General features: G+C 40.3%; 1 protein-coding gene across 2 annotated transcripts in view; it reads left to right on the plus strand.

Moving 5' to 3' along the window:
- The first annotated feature begins 3478 nt into the window (after positions 1-3478).
- Positions 3479-22383, plus strand: part of NPSR1 (neuropeptide S receptor 1) — a 141890-nt gene continuing 122985 nt past the window's right edge. For both annotated transcript variants that reach the window (XM_041728018.1, XM_041728019.1), the window contains exon 1: positions 3479-3634. In XM_041728018.1, coding sequence (XP_041583952.1) covers positions 3479-3634 — 156 coding nt within the window. The remainder of the gene's footprint in view (positions 3635-22383) is intronic.

The raw sequence follows: 22383 nt of genomic DNA on the forward strand, positions 1-22383 counted from the left end.
GCATCTGATCAGCTTTAGATAATGCTGCCAAGAAGTTTTCCAAAGTGCTTGTGCTAATTTACATTGCCATAGTAGTGTATGATAGTTCTTCATCCTACACATCCTTACCAACACAAGGTATTTCCTATCTTTATCATTAAAGCTTTCCTGGCAGGTGTCTCATGGCTTCACACTAAGCCCTGTGATCCACCAATGCCTCTCTCATTTTGTGGAATCTCTAGGGATGAATTCAAGTGAGAACCTAGAAGCCACATGAGAAGTCCCAAGGTCTGTAGTCAGCATGCTAGGGAACCAGAGAGCTGATGTGTAGTTTCAGTCTAAAAGCCAGGAGGCTTGAGGCTCAAGAAGAGGTAATGTTTTAGTTCAGTCCCAAAGGCCTATAAAAACCAATGTTCCAACTCAAAGCAGTCAGAAGTTCCTACTTATTTATGGGAGAATCAGCCTTTTTGTTCTATTCAGGCCTTCAAATGATTGGGTAAAGATCATTCACGTTAAGGAGGGCAATCAGATTTACTCAGCCTACAGATTCAAAGATGTTTCATCCAGAAACATCTTCACAGACACACTGAGAATAATGTTTGGCCGAATATCTAGGCGTCTCACTCCCCAGTCAAGATGACACATAAGGCTAGCCATCGTATCATATTAGCTTATCATCTGGTCTACAACCATTCCTTTCAAATGTGATATAGTATTATTCCATTACACATATATATAGTTATACTTAACATAAATGAAAAATATTATTTTGTTTGATTTTTGTGAGTTTCATGTATAATATGTTATATTTGCTATAAATTATTCATTCTCATTAATTTATAATATCTCATTGTGTGACTACATGGAAATTTACTTATCTGATCTAATTCATTTCCCTGATGAGCCTGTGGATAGTTTCCAGTTTGGAGCTTTTCATTAATTTTGTCACTTTGAATTTGAGGTTTCTATGATTCGTTTCTAAACAATATCACAAAGGCATCTTTTCAGCATCTCCTTATACTCACACTTAAATGTTTCTCTTGGGTAGCCACAGATCAAGAAAATGATCCATCTGGACCATGAGTGAAGAGAAAACAACATGACCAGGAAGTTTTCTTTCCACCTATGCCCTGTCCGTAGGGCAGCTACTCTTTTCTCTCTGTCCACCTTCACTGCACCATGACTTAACCAGCTTCTGCCCTTTCCCAGAAGTTTTTCACAGATTTTGTTTTATAAATATTTATTGAAGTAAAACATACTTACAGAAAAGTACATACATTTTATGTGTGCTGTGCAATGAACTTCCCTAAATTAAATGCATAAAAGTAACCCAGGTAGAGATGGAAAATTACCAGCATTAAGAAATGGAATGATGCATCACAGGCTATGTAATTTTAACTTTACTGGATACTGTCAAATCGCTCTTCAAAGTGACCATGTCTGCTAACTCTTGTAGAAGTGAGAAAATACACCCACTTCCTCTCATCCTTGTCAATACTTGGGGTAGTCAAACCCTAGTTTTCCCTATGCCGATAGATAAAAATTTTGTCTTATTGTTTTTGGTTGCTTTTCTTTAATTTTTAATATGGTTGGGCGTCCCTTCATGTTAATTTGCCAGTCAGAATTTTCTTTGCTCACTTTGCCATCAGTTGTCCTGTTTTGACTCCTTGCCCTTGGACCCCATGGCTTATCCAGTTTTCTGGACAGCTCCCTCCTATTTGCCGCCCCTTGTTACTGGACCAAAGTGGATCCACTCCTTGGTCACTGTAGGCAGAGATAACACCAGGTGGCATTGTCTCTCAAAGTCAACTTTATTTGTACAAACAAGGAGATCATGGAGAATGATTTCCAAAGTCATGTTTCCCTGAACAAGTAAAAGCAGGCTTCTTCTATTAGGACTTGGGATAAATATTCCAAGGGGGATTTTAACATTATAATGAGGCAGAGGCACTTTCTTTTTTTTTTTTTTTTAAGATTTTATTTATTAAAAAAAATAAAGATTTTATTTATTAATGAGAGAGAGAGAGAGACAAAAAACAGGAGTAGTAGGGAGGGACAGAGGGAGAGGGAGAGAGAAGCAGGATTGCCGCTGAGCAGGGAGCCTCACACAGGGCTCAATCCCAGGACCCCGGGATCATGACCGGAGCTGATGGCAGATGCTTAAGCTTAATAGACCTAGCCACTCAGGCAGCCTTTCTGGCACTTTCCGAGTGTCCTACATAGGCATCTTCCTCAAATGTTTCTTTTTCTGTTTCGGCAGCTTGTTAGTTTCTCAAAGGTAAGATTGACAGTTAGGCAGAAGATTTTAGGACCTTCCTGAGTTCAGGAGGTCAGGCCAGTGACATCTGCTGCCCCTTCTGTGTACACTTAATATCTTCTTGTCCACAGCAGTCTATATATTCTTCTGGGCTGTCCAGATTATGCAGAAGCTTTCCCACTTACTTTCATTGGGGCTTTGATTTTTTATGCTCATCACTAACCTGCTACCTCTTATTCCAGGTGTCATGAACCAATGCTGCACCTATGTGGAGCATTCCCCATGTAAGTAATCAGGTGGTTACGCTTGGTTGCAATACAGGCAGCTGAGTTCTGTTGCTTTACACCTGGCCAGCTACCCTTACTCATGTTAACTTCATGCCTCAATAGGCATTTCAGATGTGATGCAAATCCATGTACTTTAGAGTCAAGGCACCATCGTCTAGAAATTTCTGAAGAGATGAGTTATCTCATTTCCTTCAACAAGTTGTGTGATCTTGGGCAAGTCATTGCACCTCTGAGAGCCAGCCTTTTCTAGGCTAAAAGGAGAACATAAAGATACATCCCCTACCTACCTCACAGAGTTGCTTGGATGTCCAACGAAAGAACATCAAGGTGATACGAGCATTTACCAGGCACCACTCCCAGTCACGTCACCAGGTGCCAAAGCTTATTGACAAACAGACCCCAGGTTTTTCTGAGAAGTGCCCTGCAAAAATCTAGAGTAAACCACGGTGTGAAATACAAATGTGCTATTTCCCCCACGTTTACTGAAATAACACGCAGGCTACTAAGGACATGGCTAGGTGAGTATTGTAAAGTCAGAGGGCCAGCTCAGCCGAAGCAGATGCATAATTATGACTTGATATCCGAAGAGCCAACATGATCTGAATTAATCAGTCTGCTTTTGAGTCCAAGTTCCAGTATTGTTGAAGCTGGAGCAGAAGTGGGGGGGTCCATCTGGAAGTTAGGGAGCCACGTGGATTGCTGGGGGAGGAGGGGGTACTCCCACCAGCTCTGAAGGGAGGCCGGGCCCTGGAAGGGACAGCAGAGAGGAAGAGGCTGTGCCGGCTACTGGATCATAACTGCTGAGGAGAGAGAGCAGCACGTGGATGGTCGCAGGTGCCAGGCGGAGCTCTTCAGGGAGGTGGGCCCTGGAAGGACTGGGGCCTCTCTGCTCAGCTGAGCTCCAGCCAGACGCCTTGGGAGGCAGAGCAGGTGCAGAGCTGCAGCCGCCTGGGCCATGCCAGCCCACCTCGCAGAGGCCAGCCCCGACTCCAGCCACCCCAGCGGGGCCACGCAGACCCTGGAGGCTTCCCCTGTCCTCTGCACCGAAGCGGTGACTTTCACCCAAGTGGTGGAAAGGGAGGAGTGGGGCTCCTTCTACTACTCCTTCAAGGTAAGTCTCCTGCTTTCCAGTCTGAAAAGACTTTAAATAATGAGACAAGAATTTAAGAGACTCCGTTAAACTATCGTTGCCAATACCGTGAATGGGTACGGTTTATTTTCTCTACCTAAAAGAGTAAAAGGAAAAAAAAAAAAAAACCCTGATGAGCTAAAGCAAGGAGTTTTTTCATACTGTGCAAGGACCTATAACTGTAGTTTCTTATGAATACTGGTCTTTTTGTCCTGCTGCTGCTGCTGCTGAAAACGTGTGAATCTTGAATAGCATTTATGTCAACTAAGAGGCTGCAGAGTGGATGATTTTTTTTTTTTATTTCCCCCCTTTCCTAAGGGAAAAGCCCTTCTAATTAATTCTATAGTAGGGCTTGAAATATTGTCTGTTTATTGTAGGGATTATTGCTGTGAGTTTTTTACTAGGAACTATCAGAGGTGTGGAAAGCCCACATCCCCCCGGACAGTGCCTGGTGCAAGGAGCAACGGAGCAGTAAGGAAGGAAAGCCCACACTTGTTTTTTGATCCTGTGCTTTGAACATCGGTGAGCAACAGATTCTCTGACTGTAGTTTTAGTGCCACAATATGCAACAAGTTGCGTCCTAGACAAGAGTAAATCAGACTTTGGTGACTTTCACCTTCAAAGCATCCAAGGGCCACACTGAGGAAATGATAAAAAATTACCTAATATTGTTCCCCCTTCTATAAGATTGCGGTCGGAAACAACCCAGACATCTGGAAAACAACAGTTCTCTGCTTCTTGCATCAGAATGCAGAGATGTCAGGATATTTCACAAGCTGCCAGAAGGAAGGTGCATTAAATCGTGATGATAATTCCCAGGGCTCAAACTGGTCTTTTGCACCAAAAAAGGAAAATAACTTCAAGAAAAATTCTAGCTCTTTTGTTTGTTTGTTTGTTTGTTTGTTTAATCCTCTGGGTGTTGTCGAAATGATTTGGTTTTTACCCCACGAAGTAGAATTACTGTAACATCTACCTCTCTACTGGAGCTTTGCTTCTTTGCAAACACTCAAAACTTTTAGCAGGGAGTAATCCTGGGAGGCAGCCTAGCACTCTTCAAAAGCCAAGGGACAAAATAGCAAAGCAGAGCCTGAACAAGTCACTTGGGCTGGTTCCACGGGACCCAGTGGCCCGGAACTGCCTTCTAACACATGCACACGCACGGCCCGGCTGCCCAGCTCTGGGACCGAGAGCAGGACCTGCAATTGGAGCTTATTGCCATTTACCTTTGACGAAAGAATCCTCTCTATGAAATCAGCTTGCAGATCCCAGATTCTGTCTTAGAGAAGCAGGCTTTGTGCACCCAGGAAATATCCTGCTCCTTCCCAGTGACACTGCCTCCGCAGCCTCTTTGATGGTTATAAAACCTGACAGCAAACAGAAGGAAGAGAGAATGGCCATCGCAAAGGGATGCTAAGCAGCAGGAAGGCAGTTGTTCTGAGACCCGGGCAATAATCCCTCTCCACCAAAATCTCATTTGCCCTTTTTCGAATACAGCTCCGAAGGGGATATTTTGACTATTCAGACAAACAAGTCCCTGCTGGCTCTCTACTAGTGTTTATACTCTGTCCTGGCAACGTCATCTCTAGGCACGACGGAATCACATCATTTTTTTATCTCATTCTTCTCTGTGTTTGCCCTTAAACAACTGGACCAGGGGACAAGAAAAGAAGATTAAAGAGAGGGACTATTTGTCCGGGACCTTAGGATGTTCCATTTCATTTTTGACCCATGCGATTGCTGACTAAAACCCAGTGATTTGTAGTAACAAGGCAGTCGGTGGTGGTGGTGGGCACATAACTGAAATGTTTCAGGGTAACTTTTCCCCGGTGGGGTCCTCTTTGACCAGGGTGGTTCTGTTAACACTGTGGATACACAAGCAATTCTGATGCAAACCCTTGTTCATTGTCAGCCTTTTATTGCACATACTTCTCAAGAAGAAAGTCAGAACTGCTCTTGACTGTCTCCCAAATGTGTCCTTTTAATCCCCATTCTTTACCAAAAGCAGCAAAACTATCACAAAAATCAAAATGGCATCAGCAAAAAAAAGTAGCAGAGTTAATAGCAACAGCAGTGGTCTAACATCTCTCCATTGCTGTGGGCTTTCTCGGTGCCAGGGATCTTTCTAAATGACTCCTGTGACGTCTCGCATTTCATTCTCACAAACTACGGTACATCTTTCCATCTGGAATCGCCTTCCACCTTCATCTGCATTGATCTAAATTCCATCCATTCTATTTTTTTCAGTTTTTATTTAAATTCGATTAATTGACATACAATGTATTATTGGGTTCAGAGGTAGAGGTCAGTGATTCATCAGCCTTATATAACACCCAGTGGTCTTACATCACCCGGTTACCCCGTCCCACCACCCCCTTCCAGGAACCCTCAATTTGTTTCCTATGATTAAGAGTCTCTTAGGGTTTCTTAAGTCTCCTCTGGAGTTGTTTCTTCCATGAAGCCTCCCTTGCCCATTTCTCCTCTGAGTTCTGTTAGTGTCATGGAATGTACCTGTCTTCTTGCCACTTAATCCCACTGTCTTCAACTGCTATTTCAATCTGTGTCTGGAGATGTATAATAGTCATTAAGCTCCTTGAGTGATTTTCGTTTCATATTCTCTCCAGAAACCAGCACCATGCTAGGCATACTCAATAAACATTTACTACATTAATGAAGCGTGGTGTTCTGTTTCTGTCAACTGCTCACATTCTGTCAGAAAGCTTGCTTTCTCGGTGACAGAGATGAAGGCCCTGTTAACCATGACTGCACATGGCAGCCCTTGCCCAGCCTTGTCTCTAACCACTGTACTCGCCAAGCAAGGTCCTTCTTTGCATGAATATTCAAATCATCATTATCCCATTTCTAAGCCAACGTGACCAAGGTAAGTTATGGATTCCAGTGAGTGGGATATAGAATTCATTGTGGGGCCGTAGAGCTGGTACCTGATTTAGCTCTGGGAACCTATACCCACCCCGTTGCAGCCTTGCTAGTCTCATTGGGCTTGTTCAGTCTGCATGCCTGGGCTTCTGTGTTTTCTGGCTAGCACTTGAGTTCTCCTCTGAACCCCAAAGCTCTCTTGGCAGGAGACATGACATTCATCTGGTTAGCTTTTCCTTCCACAGGCTTAGAGCCTTTCCTTCCTTCCATTTCCACCCCCAAATTCTTGACCCCCTGCTTCCCACTGCTCTAATCTACTCTGCTGTCTAAGCATGTCCTTGGATATAGGCAGTAAGGTTAGAGGTGAGTTCACCACCCCCTTCCTCTATCAGAGCTTCATGTGACTAACACTATGTGGTCCTGGATTCAAGGTTTCCAGCTCAAGCCCTGGTTTCCTTCAGAGTTTCCAATTTCAAGTTCCCATCCAGCTCACCTCCTCAATTCCTAGCCCCAGCACCAAATTCTCCCAGAAATTCCCAAGGAGGTTGGGACCTGGCTAATGAGAAAGTGAATGGAGGACATGAATAGAAACCCGTCCAAGTGGAAGACAAAGATGAGACTCTTCATTATAGCCATTCATTTTGCCTGTGAATATGTTGACAATGTTTCCTCTATCTCTGATTCTTAATGATGAGAAAATTAATTCAAAGTAACTGGAAGAGAAACCTGTCTGAATTAGTAAATTGGTGAAATGATAAAATAATGCAAATGAACTCATTTTTATCACTCTCAGGTGAGGGAAGAAACTTGAACCAAGACTGCTAAATATTACCTAATGACGATCCTTTATTGAATCTCCTTCAGTGGGAAGCTACAAATGATTCGTGATTAGTCTAACTATTATTTATATGTAAATGGTTGCTTCTAAGTGCTTGAGGGTGATTGGACACAGATTTTTCCCTTTGTTAGTGCAACCTTCTGCCTACTGTCACACTGTTAATTTTCTTAACACACTTTTCCTCCTTTGATACACTTTTCCTCCTTTAATATAACAGAAACAAATTCTACTTCAATCCCTGTCCCACTTATCTCACATGAGGCTTTAGCATGAGCTCAACTGAAAAAGCTTATGTAGACTTGCTTGTTTTTAGTATATCTCAGCTGAAATTTAGTATATTTCTAAGAACTTGATCTATTTACTGAGTACCAACATTTTCATCTCCAGGGACTGTCAGCTCCTCTTTGCCCATTTGCCTGAACCCTCCTCCTCTTGTCCCATCCCACCTCTTGTGGAACTGTTTGTCTCCTTCCTGTCTTGAACCCCAGGATGGTGTCCATGATGCACTTCCTGGAATCCAGGAGTCCTAGATCCCTGATCTTCCCATGTTATCTCCTGCAGATTACAATAAGGGCCTTGCATTCACATCATGCATTTGATGTCATAGTTTCATTCGATATGTTCATTTTCAGTACATTCCTATAGTTGAATATGTGGCTCTTCATAAGGCAATGGCTACTAATTTTTGCTCAGTTAAATAATTATTAAAGGTCTGCTATTATTACCTGCTACTGCTGTGCAGACCTAGCATTCTACTTTTCCTTCCCTTACTGGGTAAGCTCTATCGTGTCCAATTTTACTTTGTATCACTGAGAAAGGCACAGATGTTGCTGGTTGGCTCTATGAGGACATCGGACAATTCCCAAGCAATGTACTCTAGTTTGTGAGAAAGGAAAACTTACTCAAATAAATTTCTCTTTGCATTACTAACACATCTCAGGACAGGAAACATAACCTTAGTTAATTCCGAGTGAACTCAGAATTAGTTTTTCAGCCTGTGAAGGGTTTTCCCATTTTCTGACTCAAGGAAGGTGTCTAAGCTCTATGGATGGTGCCTCTATGGTACGTTCACATGTGTGTTAAGAGGGGAGGGGTGGGGGTCCAACCTGGGGAGAGCCCTGGGCAAGTTGGCATCAGCTTGAAAATTGCTGTCTGGCTTTCAGAAGTAGTTATCCTTTTCCAGACCTTTGTCTCTATCCCCATCTGGCCCGGGTCAGGATCAAACTACTTTCTGAGCAGAGTACTTTTTGTCAAATTTCATTCAGGCACATGGATGTTCACATCTCCCTTTTGCTCTCCCTCAGTCTCAGCCACATTTTTGTGTCCTTACTGGGAATGAAAAGTTTGCCTCTCTTAGAGCTCTGGGCTGTGGGGAACAGTGGCATTGTCTCTGGTGCTCTCTCTACCCACTTGGCAATCATATCTGTACCACTCTCACCTTATGGATAACTGAGAGAACCCCCAGGGACTGCCATTCCCTAATTCCTATACAGTGAGTGGACTTCAGCCCCCCTTTTATTCTGTGCTTTCAAAATTAGTGGATGCTCTCTCTTCCTTTTTTGGTGCAAGCTCCTGGAAGGAGCAATACAATATCCTCTCATCAGTGTCTACACTTCCTCACATCCTATACCACTGTTGTACCATTCTACCTGCCAGCTTCCTCGGTCTTTCTTTATCAAGGGGAAACTGGCTACACTGTGTTCTTCCAAACCTATTATTCTAAGCTCTCTGCTCTGAATGCTCAAAAGACACTCCTCTTGCAAGGGAAAAAGCTATTTCTTTTCAAGGTATTTAAGATATCCTCCGTGAGACTTTTTTTTTTCTTTAAGGCCTAATGCTCACTTGTTTCTCTCTGCCTACATTGGTAAAGACTATACCCGGAGGGCAGATGAAGTAGTGCTCTCTGACTGCCTAGGAAGGAGAAGGATTTATCAAAGGAATTGTAAGGACCACATCCATTTATGCTTCAAAATGTCACGCTGTCATCCTTGAAATAACTTCCTGTTGATATAGTAGGTAAGAATGTGTGAAGCCATGTACTCAAGTGGTCAAGAAATGTAATATTGTTGTTCTGTAACTGAACTTAGCCCTTCTCTGGACCTCTCAGTCACCTGATGGCAGAAGTGGCTTAGTCATCCAGGTGACTGTCATCCAGGCTCTCGAATCTTCTCCATCATTTTACTGAAGCATGGCCTCTATGGCCAGAATGCTGGGGTCAGGTCCCAGTGCCACCACTATCTAACTGTGCGACTTGGGGCAGTTCACTTCTACCTCTGCCATGGTTTCCATGTCCAACAAATGACACTAATAATTAAATGTCCTTCAGAGCATTGTTGTGGCAAGTTAAGTGATGGAATGCTTCTGAAGCCTTTAAGAACAATGAGTGGCCTAAAATGTTCAATAAACGTTAGCTCTTATATCCCTAGGAACTAATTGTTTCACTCTTTTCTAAGGCTGCTTCCTGAGAGATGAGAAGCCACCATTATCTATACTTACGAATATTCTTAAAGATATCACTGTAGTTGAAGCTCTTTGGGACAGTTTTAATACGCATTAAGTCCTCACACAGGAGTGGTGAATTGAGCTGTTTCTTTTCTTTCAATTAGACCATGAAAAATGTACAGTAAGATATTTAGAGAAGATTCCATTTCTTACTTTATCATCTTGATATAATGTCTAATTTTTATCTGTGCAAGCTTAATGGCCCACTACAAGAAGGGCTATTTGCAGAGATGGGAAATTATGCCCTATCTAGCAGAAGAAAGGATAGACTTCTACTGTGGCAAAAAGATTTTCTGGGCTACAAGATGGCAAAACTACTCATGGTCATGATGAAATCATTAAGAAGTAATCATCAGGGATTTTTTTTTCCTCTTTCCTTAGACAATATTGGTGGCTGCCTAAAAATGATGAGTCTCTTACACTTGTCAGTATTTTACAGCCAACAACAGAATTTCACTTGACTTCATTTGACCTACCATCAGTGCTAGAAGGGCTTAGAACAGCATTCTTATTTTTTTAACCAGATGTGAACATGAAATCTAAGAAAAGTTAAAGGTATGAACTTCCTAATAAAATAGAAAGAAAAAAATAAATCAGACTCTACTGTTGATTTTAGTCAAGATAGGTTAGGTTTGCAACAGCAAAAACTAAATCCTGAATATTGGTGGTTTAACATTTCACAAGTTAGTTTCTCTCACCCATCCCCATTGGGAGCAAGTCCACTTATCACTCTGCCTTCTAGAACAAAATGGTTTCCAAGGGAAAAGGCAAACTTTCTCATATCTCCTTTGGCCTGTCTGATATAGGACTTTGACTCAATTCCATTGGCAAGAACCAATTAAGTGATGGGCAGGGGAAACGTAGCTTCACTGAACATCTTCAGGGTGGTGAACATAGTGTACTGCTTTAAAGCTTGGCTTGATTTTCACCTCTTACAGGATGAAATCCAAATTCTTCAGCCTGGCCTAAATATGTTCACACCCCACCCCCATACATTATATAGCATACACCCATGAATACACACACATGCACACACATACATGCACATGTACTAGATTTCAGTCATGGAAGGATAACTCTAGATCCCACTTCCCTAGCATAGTGTCTGACACAGAGCAGATAAATGGTCAATAAATATTTTTGTGAGTGAAAGAGCATATCAAGAAACAGTCTGTAGGGATCCCTGGGTGGCGCAGCGGTTTGGAGCCTGCCTTTGGCCCAGGGCGCGATCCTGGAGACCCGGGATCGAATCCCACGTTGGGCTCCCGGTGCATGGAGCCTGCTTCTTCCTCCGCCTGTGTCTCTGCCTCTCTCTCTCTCTCTGTGACTATCATAAATAAATAAAAATTAAAAAAAAAAAGAAACAGTCTGTATCAGAAGTTTATTCCTAAGGTCTCAATAAATTAATGTGAACATATTAATGGAATGGAAGTGGATGGAATCTTAAACCTTATTCTACAACAGTTGGGATTGAATTTTAAAGGTACTAGATTTGAGGGAATTCCTAATACCACAGCAAGGCCATATAGCAGGAGAGGGTGTATAGACAGATCTTTAGAGCTGAAGAAAACAGCATTCAAGGTCTGACTATACCTCTTTCCATGTGCTAACTCTTATTCCACATCTAAGGCCTGGAAAACATCCACTTCTGAACCCCAAGACATCAAACAGTTATTGGGAAAGGCACAATGTTAACATTCACTCCCCTGCTCTCCATTTATGTGTTCTGATACCTGATTATAGAAGTTCAGCTATAGAGATATCCTAAAAGGTCAGAGGGCAAAGGGCACCATCTGTGGACCATAGGACCTGCTGCAATGGGGTGAATGGATTCATCCTGTCTACGAGAATCTCAATCAAGCAGCCACACAATTCCTATCTGCTGCTTCTGGATACTGCAAGTAGACAATGTGTCTGTCCTGTGAACAGTGAGACTATAGCTGCTTTCTCAGGAGAGGACCCAATACTAGGTACTAGGAAACCGAGAAGGAGGTATCACTGTTGTGAAGGGCTGGTAAGCTAATGCATTAATTCAACAAATATTACTAAAATGACTTCAGCCTTTCAAAGTCCTAATACCTATAGATAACATAAATATTTCTCAATTTAAATTTTAAAATAAATTAAATATTGTCTCTAAAAATAAGTCACAAGTGCAACTGTAATAATGCAGAATACAATTTCTTAAACTATGTTCTTTCCTTCCCTGTATGTTATGTACCCTTTCACCATATCAAGTTGAGAATTACCTATTGGCTTCACCGAATATTACCTTAAGCACTGGGGGTTCAGAGGTGTAAGAAACAGGTACCTTGCTTTCACGCAGCTCTGTATAATGGGGAACCAGACATTTAGTCAATAACTATAAGGGATATGGGTATAGTCATGTAGAAAAGGGAAGGGGGGAACTGGGTGGCTCAGTTGGTTAAGTGTCCAACTCTTGGTTTTGGCCCAGATTATGATCTCAGGGTCATGAGATGGAACTAGCACCCAGCTCCCCACTCAGCAGAGTCTACTTGCCCCTCTTCTGATGCCCCTCTCCTCCATAATCATGTGTGCCTTCTCTCTCTCTCTTAAATAAAAAAAAAAAAACACTTTTTAAGAATTAGATTAAAAAAACACAAGGGACTACTAGACTAAACAATATAGAATTTTTTTTTATAGGAAAGATCTTTAAAGTTTCATTAGCAAAAATGCTAACAGTGAAAACTGATTTTAGAGAGGTTAATCAGCCTGCAGGGTGCCAGATGGGTTGCAGGGAGGGAACCCTGGGGAAGGAAAGTCAGTTATGATGCCAAAACGAGAGATGCCAGTGCTCAGGCAAGGACTGTCTTGTCTGACAGTGGGAAGAAAGTGCCTGTGTCAGGTCACATGCAGGTTTCAGGGAATCAGAGGCTGAGGCAGAGAAGAAGTTGATATGGGGGTTAAAATTGATAAGGTGATCCCAAAATGTAGATAAAAAGGCAAAGGAAATTGAATAATCATAATAATTCTGAAAAAGAATAGTCAAGGAACTCATCCTAGCTGATTTACAGACTTACTGTAAAGTTACAGTGAGGTACTGAAGGGATGTTAAACATCTAGAAATGGGAAAGAAATAGACCCACACATACATGGTCAATTAATTTTTGACAAAGATAAAATAGCAATTCAATGAAGGAAACAAAAATAGTGCTGAAACAAATATATAGGTATATGTAAAAAGTTGACCCCTACCCAAACTTTATACCCTATAAAATTTAACCTCAAATGGATCAAATACCTAGGTGTAAAACCTAAAATAAAACCCCTAGAAGAAAATATAGGAGAAAATCTTTGTGATCTTGGATTAGGCAAAGATTACTTACATACAACCCTAAAAACACAATCCATATAAGAAAAATTTGATAAATTGGACTTTATTAAAATCAAGAACTTCTATAATTTGAAAGGTGCCATTAAGAGATAAAAAGGCTAATTACATACTAGGAAAAAATATCCATGAATTATATACATATCTAATGGGTAGTTTTTATCCAGAACATATAAAAAATTCTCAAAGCTCAATAAGAAGAAAAAAAATCTCAATTTAAAAAGTAGCAAAAGTTTTAGGTTTAGGGGCACCTGGGTAGCTCAGTTGATTAAAAGTTCAACTCTGAATTTGGACTCAGGTCATGATCTCAGGGTCCTGAGATAGAGCCACACATTGGGCTCCACAGTTGGGATTCTCTGTCTCCCTCTCCCTCTCCCTCTGCCCCTCCCACTCCCACTCTCGCAGTCTCTCTCTCTCTCAAAAAAAAAATTAAAATTAATTAAAATGTAGCAACATTTTGAACCGACATACCTCCAAAGAAAATATATAGATGACAAATAAGTACATGAAAAGATGTTCAGAGTCATTAGGAAAATACAAAATGAAACCGCAATGAAATACCACCACGCACTGATTAGAAGGGCTAAAATAAAAATATACTGATTGTCAAGCACTATTAAGAACGGGAAGCAATTAGAACCATCATACGTTCCCAATGGCAAAATGATAAAGACATTTCAAAATACATTTTCCCTTTTCTTATAAAGTTAAACATATATTTATTGTACAACTCCCAAATCCTACTCCTGGCCATTTACCCAAGGGAAATAAAACATATGTCTACCCAAAAGCCTGTATGTCAATAGTTATACTGCCTTTATTTGAAAATGCCGAACAGCAGAAACCACCCAAACATCCTGCAGCTGGAGAATGGATAAACAAACTGTAACACACCCATTCAGTGGAATATTACCTAGTAATAACAAGGAATAAGCTTACAGATACACAAAACATGATGCATTTCAAATGCATTATGCTAAGTGAGAGGAAATCAGACTCCAAATGCTACATACTGTCATGATTTCATTTATATGATATTATTGAGAAAACAAAACTCTAAGGACAGAAAACAAATCAGTGGTTGCCATGGGTTGGGGGTAGGCAAAAGCCTGACTACAAAGGGCACAAGAGAATCTTTTTGAAGGCTGGATCTGTTCTATATTTTAATTGTAATGATGGCTACATTTGTCACAACTCACAGAACTGTAGGCTGAAAAGGTGAATTTTCCTCTGTATAAATTAAACCTTAATAAAAAAAATTCATTATCTAGAGATTTACATTGTGAATCTAATTTTCAACAAAATGTGTCTCCCTTAAAAATCACAAATCCGGGCAGCCCGGTGGCTCAGCAGTTTAGCGCCACCTTCAGTCCAGGGCGTGATCGTGGAGACTCGGGATCGAGTCCCACATCGGGCTCCCTGCATGGAGCCTGTTTTTCCCTGTGCCTGTTTCTCCTCTGCCTCTCTCTCTGTGTCTTTCATGAATAAATAAATAAAATCTTTTTTAAAAAATCATAAATGCAAAAAAAAATCATAAATACCCAAGTGATAGCATAATGGAAGTATAGCTGAAGCCCCAGAAGGACCTGATATAGGATAGAGATTACCCCAGAGTTCAAGATCGATGGATTACCCCAGAGTTCAGCAAATACCAATCAAAATGGTCAGCAAGATGAAAGCCCTACTTCACACAGGTGTTTGCTCTAATGTCATCTCCCCAAGAGTCTTCTTCAACTTACATGATATTATATTACATATCTATGCATTTGTTATCTAACCTATAGTGTCTAGAAATTATGCTCCATGAGGACCAGAATATCATCTTGTTTCATCACTGTGTTTCCAATGCCAACAACCATGCTAGCCCCTATTAGGCCCTGAGAGAGTCTTGCAGAGGGAATACACCATATTGTGGACTTAAATAGGCACAAATATTGACAACGAATTCAGGGCACAACTCCGTGAATGTTTTTCTAGATTCCTCTTTATTCTACTTTACAAGCAGACATCAACCATTAGCCATTTAGCGTGAATCTTAAGTATATAAAGCTAGTACTGGTAAGGAATAAAGATAATGCTTCCAAATTTTGAAAAACACCAACAGATGTGAAAAGAGGCATTGGATGAGCCTAGAGAAAATGAAGGTGTGCTCAAGAACAGATGCTGAATGCCCAGAGCTGTTTAGTTGACCACATAGCTAATCCCAACTCCCTTCTCACTTCCCCAGCTAAATCCTGACTACTGTTCTCTCCCCTGCATTTAAAAGTAGCTCAGTTGAGGAAACTTCATTGGAAGCCTATGAGATTTCTGATAGAAGTTTCTCCATTTCTGATAAAAGGAGAAAGATATGGGTGGCATTTTATTTTTTTTCCCTTCTGTCTGCCTTTAACTCTGACACAATGCATGGAGCTGCAGCAGCCACTTGATGACCGCAAGAGAAAACCCAAGGCAAATTAGACGAGTCAAAGACAGCAACCACCTACTTTCAGATTTATTATAGGGGGAAAAAACCCACTTTATTTGCTTTAGCCACTGTTAAGTGGCCTTTCTTTTATTTTTGAGCTGAACACTTTCCCAATGGATTTTTTTTAATGTGCAAAACTACTTGTTTAGAGTTCTGAAGCCAAGGCCTTAAAAGTGGGCCGCAGAAAATCAAATAAACATTTCATTTTCTTTTATCCACATTTGAGTGGTACTGGGGCTGACCAGTCTCAGGTTTCTATTCCTGCTGTTAAAAAGGCACTGAATAGAGTTTTATAAACATTGATTCAGACTGGATTATGTTTCTGAAGTAAGAAAAAGTCTCTCCCCTTTCCCAAAGAAAAATAGCGTTAAATTTTTCAGAATGATTCTCCACATTTCAGATAATGACAGTACTATTCACTTGGGTAATTTTATGAAAAATGCTAAAAGCACTTTGAAAAAAATATTAGCTTAAAAAAAGACCCAAAACATTAGGTCATTTTTTTCAAAATGGCTCCATAGGATTTTCTGTTGTTCTTCATTAAGTGTAAAAGGATGTGATTCCTGACACTTTAGACAACCAAGGAAAGTGTGTGACATGGGCTCTGGACCCTGAAACCAATTCCATATTGTGCAATCCTGTACATCTTGTAGGGCTGCTCTTGGCTCCTGTGGCTCTGCTACGGGAGCCAAGCAATGACTATTTCATTGCAGGATGGTGAAGGAAGGAAGGAGCAGTTCTCATGTAGGAAATGGATTTGAGGGGAGAAAAAGAGGGAGGTAGTCATGGAGGAGTTCTACTCATTAATCTACTGTGAGGGCCCCCCAGGCAAATACTGAGTGAGCAGTGCAAGCGAGGACATCTGTCCTCCCCCATGAAGACCACCCTCCTACAATTTCTACCCACCCAGATGATTCTCTCACTGCCAAAGGTAAGTAAAGCAAAAACTTCCAGAGCTTCCTCCCCCATTTGTGTTCCATTTTTGGAAGGAAAGTTCTCCCAAGATAAAAGTAGGTGATTGGAGACGAATAAGAAGGAAGCATAACCTTGACACAAACAAGAACCAAGTTAAGCTTTCCCTCGCTCTTAAGAGCTAAGAGTGTCTTCACTGTCTGCTCTCATCCCTACCTGCCAGTCATTCAGCTTGGACCAGCGTGCTCTGTTTAAAACAAAACAAAACAAAAAATCTCGCTCTTCTCTCTCACCCTCCTACTATCTAAAGACATTTTTCCTCAACAAGCTGATTCCAAGTTTCAGCATAAAAGCCTTTCTGAGTAAAGGAATTTTTTCCCTGGGGTGTCTCTCCCTTCAGCCCCCTTAACCTTCCAAGGCTATTTGCATTTTAAAGAGGATTTTGCTTAATGTAAACAAACCCCTACTCTCCCGAGCTCCCTGGGCAGAGATAGTGGAGATCACAGAGATCACAGGGTCTAGAGGAGTGTTGGGGTTCCTTGAAGAAGTGACAGCAAGAGGAAAGAATTTCCCCTTAATATTCCTCTTCCTTCATCTCTCAAAGGCGTTTACCCAGCTCCTCACCCAGGCCTGCAGTGTTCCAAGGCTCTGTGTCTGATCAGAGATCTCCCCACGGCACTCAGAATTCCATTCACGTACAGATATTGAGCTAAAGTCTTTGCTCAAGGACCATTATTCACAACTCATAATTTAATAAAAAAATGAAATGGAATATTGTTAGGGCCCAAATGCAAGTTTCCTTCCTTTCATCTAGTATTGTGGACTATTGCCCTTGGCAACACATAGCAATCTATGCAAATAGAAGATAGTCTTTCAACTGGGATAAATTTGCTTTTCTTTCCAATGCATTTAGTTCCTTTTGAAGATTTTTTTTTTTTTTGCCTAAGTTGGGATAAAAATGCAAAAGGTATTCAAGAATACAGAAACTATCTTCCCAAAATAAAACCTAGAATAATTTATTGAATGCTAACTACCAAGCACTTTGACCTCTCCATGGATTATTTTATTTATTCTTTCATTACTCAGGTTAAACTAGGCTATGCTATGGGAACAAATAACCAGGTATTATCAAGAAGTTACAACTATAATGTTTATTTCCTGCTAGCGCTGCATGTTTATTACAGGTTAACGAGGAGCCCCTGCTTATTGTAGTCACTCAGGGATGTAGGCTGACGGAAGCTCCATCTCCACACAGGCTGCCTAAATGCCAGGACCAGAAGACAGACAGACAGAAAATGGTGAAGCCTGCCTTGGCTCTTTTTGCTTGGAACCAGAAGTGACACATGTCACTTCCCCTCACAAGTCATTGGCCAAAGTAAGCTCATGGTCATATCTGATGAGCATGAGGGGAAACAGCAGTCTCCCTCTGGGAAAGTCAGAATGGGGAATGCAACTCCTGCAACTCTGAAACAGGCATTATTATCCTCGATTTACAGAGACAAAAGGTGGGGCTCATAGAAGATAAATTCACACAATAGTTGATTGTCCAAAAATGTGAACCCAGCCAGATCTGGTTCAGAAGCACATGCATTCTCCACCATAACAGAACTCACTAAAGATGTTCCACAGAACTCTAATTATGTGAGTTACTAAGCATATAAAAAAGGACTATAGTCACAAAAGTTTGAGAAAGAGCATATAGTATATTCATTGTATATAATGTATAAGCATATTTAAACTTCTGAGAAATCTTACAGTAAAGAAACCAGTTTAATTCTGCTTAATCAAAATTTCCCAAATGTATCTGACCACAGAATATTAGGACATTACCTCTAATAATATGCCATGGAGGCAAAGGTTCTTGAAGTACACCTCAGAAAATGATGCATCATGTTCTTTTCCCACAGAACATGTGGAATAACCTAATAGAACCACCTTTTGGGGTAGATAAGACCGAGGAAGGTAAAGTGATGTTCCCAAGGTCACACAGCCAGTAAATGATAGAGCCAGGACAGATCTATAGTCTCTGGATATCTCAGTCAAAAACATAAAATAGGAACTGGAAAGCACTAGTCAAACCTAAGGTAGCATTAATTCTTAATGCTAAGCACTACTGAAATATATAAAATATTTGAATAAATGAAAAAACATGTGGTGCTTCAAGATAGGAAGACTAAATTTTGTGAAAATGTCAATTCTCTCCAAATTACCTTATAATGTTTAAAACAATTTTAGTCAAAACTTCAATGTGATTGTTTTGTTTTGACAAAATAACTCAAAAGCTCATAAAAAAACAGGTGAGAAAAACTAAGAGATTTTAATATAAATGCTAATGAGGAAGAGGGATTTTTTCCCCTATCAACTTTTAATAAATATAAATCTGCATTAAGCAAAAACATTTCAGAATTAGCACAGTAATTGACAGATCAATAATAACAAATAGTTTGCCCTGAAAATAAAATTCTTGTACATAAATGAATTTAATACTACAAAGAAACTGCAAAAATCAGTAAGAAGGAATGCATATTTTGTCAATAAAATAGAGGGTGGGCAGATGGGTGATGATTCTTGTATCATATGAAGTTGTAAGATCAATTTCAGTTGGATTTTAGAACTAAATTTTTACAAAATATAAACAAGTATAATTATCAGACTGTTTTTGAGATAAGCAAAAATTTTCTAAGCTTAAAAATAAAAATTGAAAGGGAAACAAAAACAGAAGATTATTGGCAATAAAACTAAATATGTATAATATTATAACTACTCATAATATATATATAATAGTTATATGACAAATACAACATGATTAAAGCCTTTAATATATGAGTTTCCAAGAAGAAAAAAAAAAGATGTTTCTAATGGAGAAATGGGCAAAGGAAATAAAAATAATTTTAGATTAAATGCAGAGTTAAAGGAACATAAAAATATTGTTTGCCAGTGGTGTGAATGATACAAACTTAACAGTGAGGCATATCAAATTGGCAAAGATTGAAGAAAAATATCATGTAAAGCATGTAACAGTTCTGTAATACTGTTAGTAAATCGGGACAATTAACCTAACTATTCTGGAGAGCAATTTGGTAATAATACATGCAAGCATAACAGTATATCCTCACTTGGATTTAGTAATTCTGCTCACAGGATTGAACCATAAGAATACTAAAGAAATATTCAAAGAAAGCTGAGACATGGTTTTAAGCATTAGGTTGTTTTTTTCCATAGGTATCTAACAATAGAAGAATAAAATTATGATATAATCACAGGCTGAAATAGTAAAGAATGTTATGCACCTGCAATAATCATTGCCCTTCATTCAATGCTAAAGTTTTTTTAAATCATATTAAACTGCATGCATAATATATTCCAACTTGTATAAGCTACATAGATATATACTCAGGAAATATGGAAGAAAATATAAGACGATGGGAAAGTGAGAAATCCTCTCTGGAAGGTGGGTTTTTGTCTTTGTTCTTTTTAAGCATTTTTGACCATGAACACATACTATTTTTATTACCAGAAATAATAAAATAACCCTATAAAATATACCATGCAGACTTCCAAATATATTTTGTGCATTGCATTTCCGTAAAAGCAAATGAAAGGATCAATTTCTTCCTGTAGAGAAACCTTGAAGGAGGTTCTTTTTTTTTTTTTTTTTTCTTGAAGGAGGTTCTAAAAGGCATCTGAAAGCAAGACACCTTTGGTGACAGCAACATATGCTCAATAGAGGGAGGAGGGGTTCCAGAGAATGTCCTGGCCCCTGAGGCTCACACATGGAAAGGTCTGGGGAGCTGCCAGTAGCTCTCTAGCAATGACTCACGTGTGGTTGAGAGGGAGCTGGTCTTTAAATAATTAAGGGTATGCACTTTCAGAGCCACAGTTGGATTCAGGAATTTTTTAGAACAGCGCTAACAATTCTCTCATTTCATGTGGTTCTCCACTCTCTGATATTGCTCTCCTTATAATTTTTTCCCACCTCAGCCCCATTTGAGATTTTGATAGTGATTTCTGAATTATGCATGCAACCTGTGAGTTTTCTCTTCCTTTGAAAAATCTACTTTTCTACTCGTGCATCATTTTTCTATCATCACTGGGATAGGATGAATCACAAAGTGTGCTTAGACTTCCATGGTAAGTGGGGAATAGTAGGAAAGTGGCTTAGACAGAGGCAGGCATCGGCCTAGAGGACCAGTCTCTAGGGAACTGGACCCCGCTGGGTGACCAAGGCTCCTGGTCCAGGGTGATATGACCAATCCCATCAAATCCAAGAGGCTCAGGTGGGAGTGATGCTTGCAGCTAGGCAGATGGTTGCATCTGTAGGCCCCAGATAGGCTCCCATGGAATGATCGATGAGAAGTAGACACACTAATGCCCTACCCTGGGCAGGAGAGGCCTATAAGACTCAAAGAACATGTAGGAGACCCAGAAATGCAGGCAAGGGAGCCAAAAGGCAAATGGAAACTAAGGCAGACCACCAGCTGAATGAGTTGGGTGCAAACTAACAATTAGCCATGTATACTCTTCTGACAAATCACCCAACTTAGGTGCCCAGAAAAATGAAGTCACCAAGAGTTCAGGATGATCTCCCTGGAATCCTCATACTGAGCACCTCTCATACCTCTTTCTGCTACCCATTCTCATCTGTTCCATATCTTGGCTTCAGGTCTGCTCTTGCTCTTTATTTTCTGAAATCCTCCCTGTTTCTTTTAGCTACTTGATTGTGAGCCTACATGGCTCAACATGGACTGGAAATACAGATTGAAGGTATGAGTGTCTGTACTGCACTGGCCTCCCAGGGAGAAAGGTTCCTGAGGGATTTTCCTCCATGTAGTAATACCCCTAGAACAGAAAACAAGTTCCTAGGGGATTTTTTTTAAGATTTTATTTATTTATTTATTTATTTATTTATTTATTTATTTATGTTTGTTTGTCTGTTTGTTTATTTATTTATTTATTTATTTATTTATTATTTATGAGAGAGACAGACAGAGAATGTGTGCGTGCACCTGAGTAGGGGTTGGGGGCCAGAAGGGCCAAGGGAGAGACAGAAGAGAATCTCAAGCAGACTTCCTGCTGGGCCTGGAGCCCATCTTGGACTCGATTCCACCACCCTGAGACCATGACCTAGCCAAAACCAAGAGTAGGTCACTTAACTGACTGAGCCACCCAGGCACCACCCCCTCCACCCCCAGGCTTATTTTTTTAATTATGTGGATCACCGGGAAGAATAGGTTTTTGGTATTTTTATTACATAGTAATTATTTAGTTTCTACTATGTTGTATCTATTTGGACCTAATTTATCCAAATGTTAGTTTTCTATTTCAAGGGTCTAGAGCTCAAATAGCAATTTAAATGTTAATCTCGGTTCCTGGTACATAGCAGGAGCTTCATTCGTTTGTTCAACAAACATTAATTACTACCTGAACTTGCAGCCCAGTGGGTTTTCAGATGATTTTCTAATATCTGTGGTCTGATATATTATGGGAATTCAGATGGAATCCTGGAATTTAATTGCCCCGAAACTTCCAATACACCTTATTTGTGATTAATGCTAGAGGTCCTCTTGTGATCCAAGAATGAATCACAAGAAGGGATTTACATTGAAATGAATGTGGGGCACTGGTGTTTCTATCGCAGGTGGAATTCAAGGATTCACTAGTAATCAAAAAGCTGAATCAGACAGTCCCATCCAGATGCAGGCCCATGCACCACATCCTGATTGAAATGAGAATGATTAGGCAGTGGGAAATTAACTTTGCTAATTAAACATGAAATATAACCCATGGAA

Source organism: Vulpes lagopus, chromosome 13 (assembly GCF_018345385.1).
Source record: "Vulpes lagopus strain Blue_001 chromosome 13, ASM1834538v1, whole genome shotgun sequence".
In the NCBI taxonomy this organism is placed as follows: Eukaryota; Metazoa; Chordata; class Mammalia; order Carnivora; family Canidae; genus Vulpes; species Vulpes lagopus.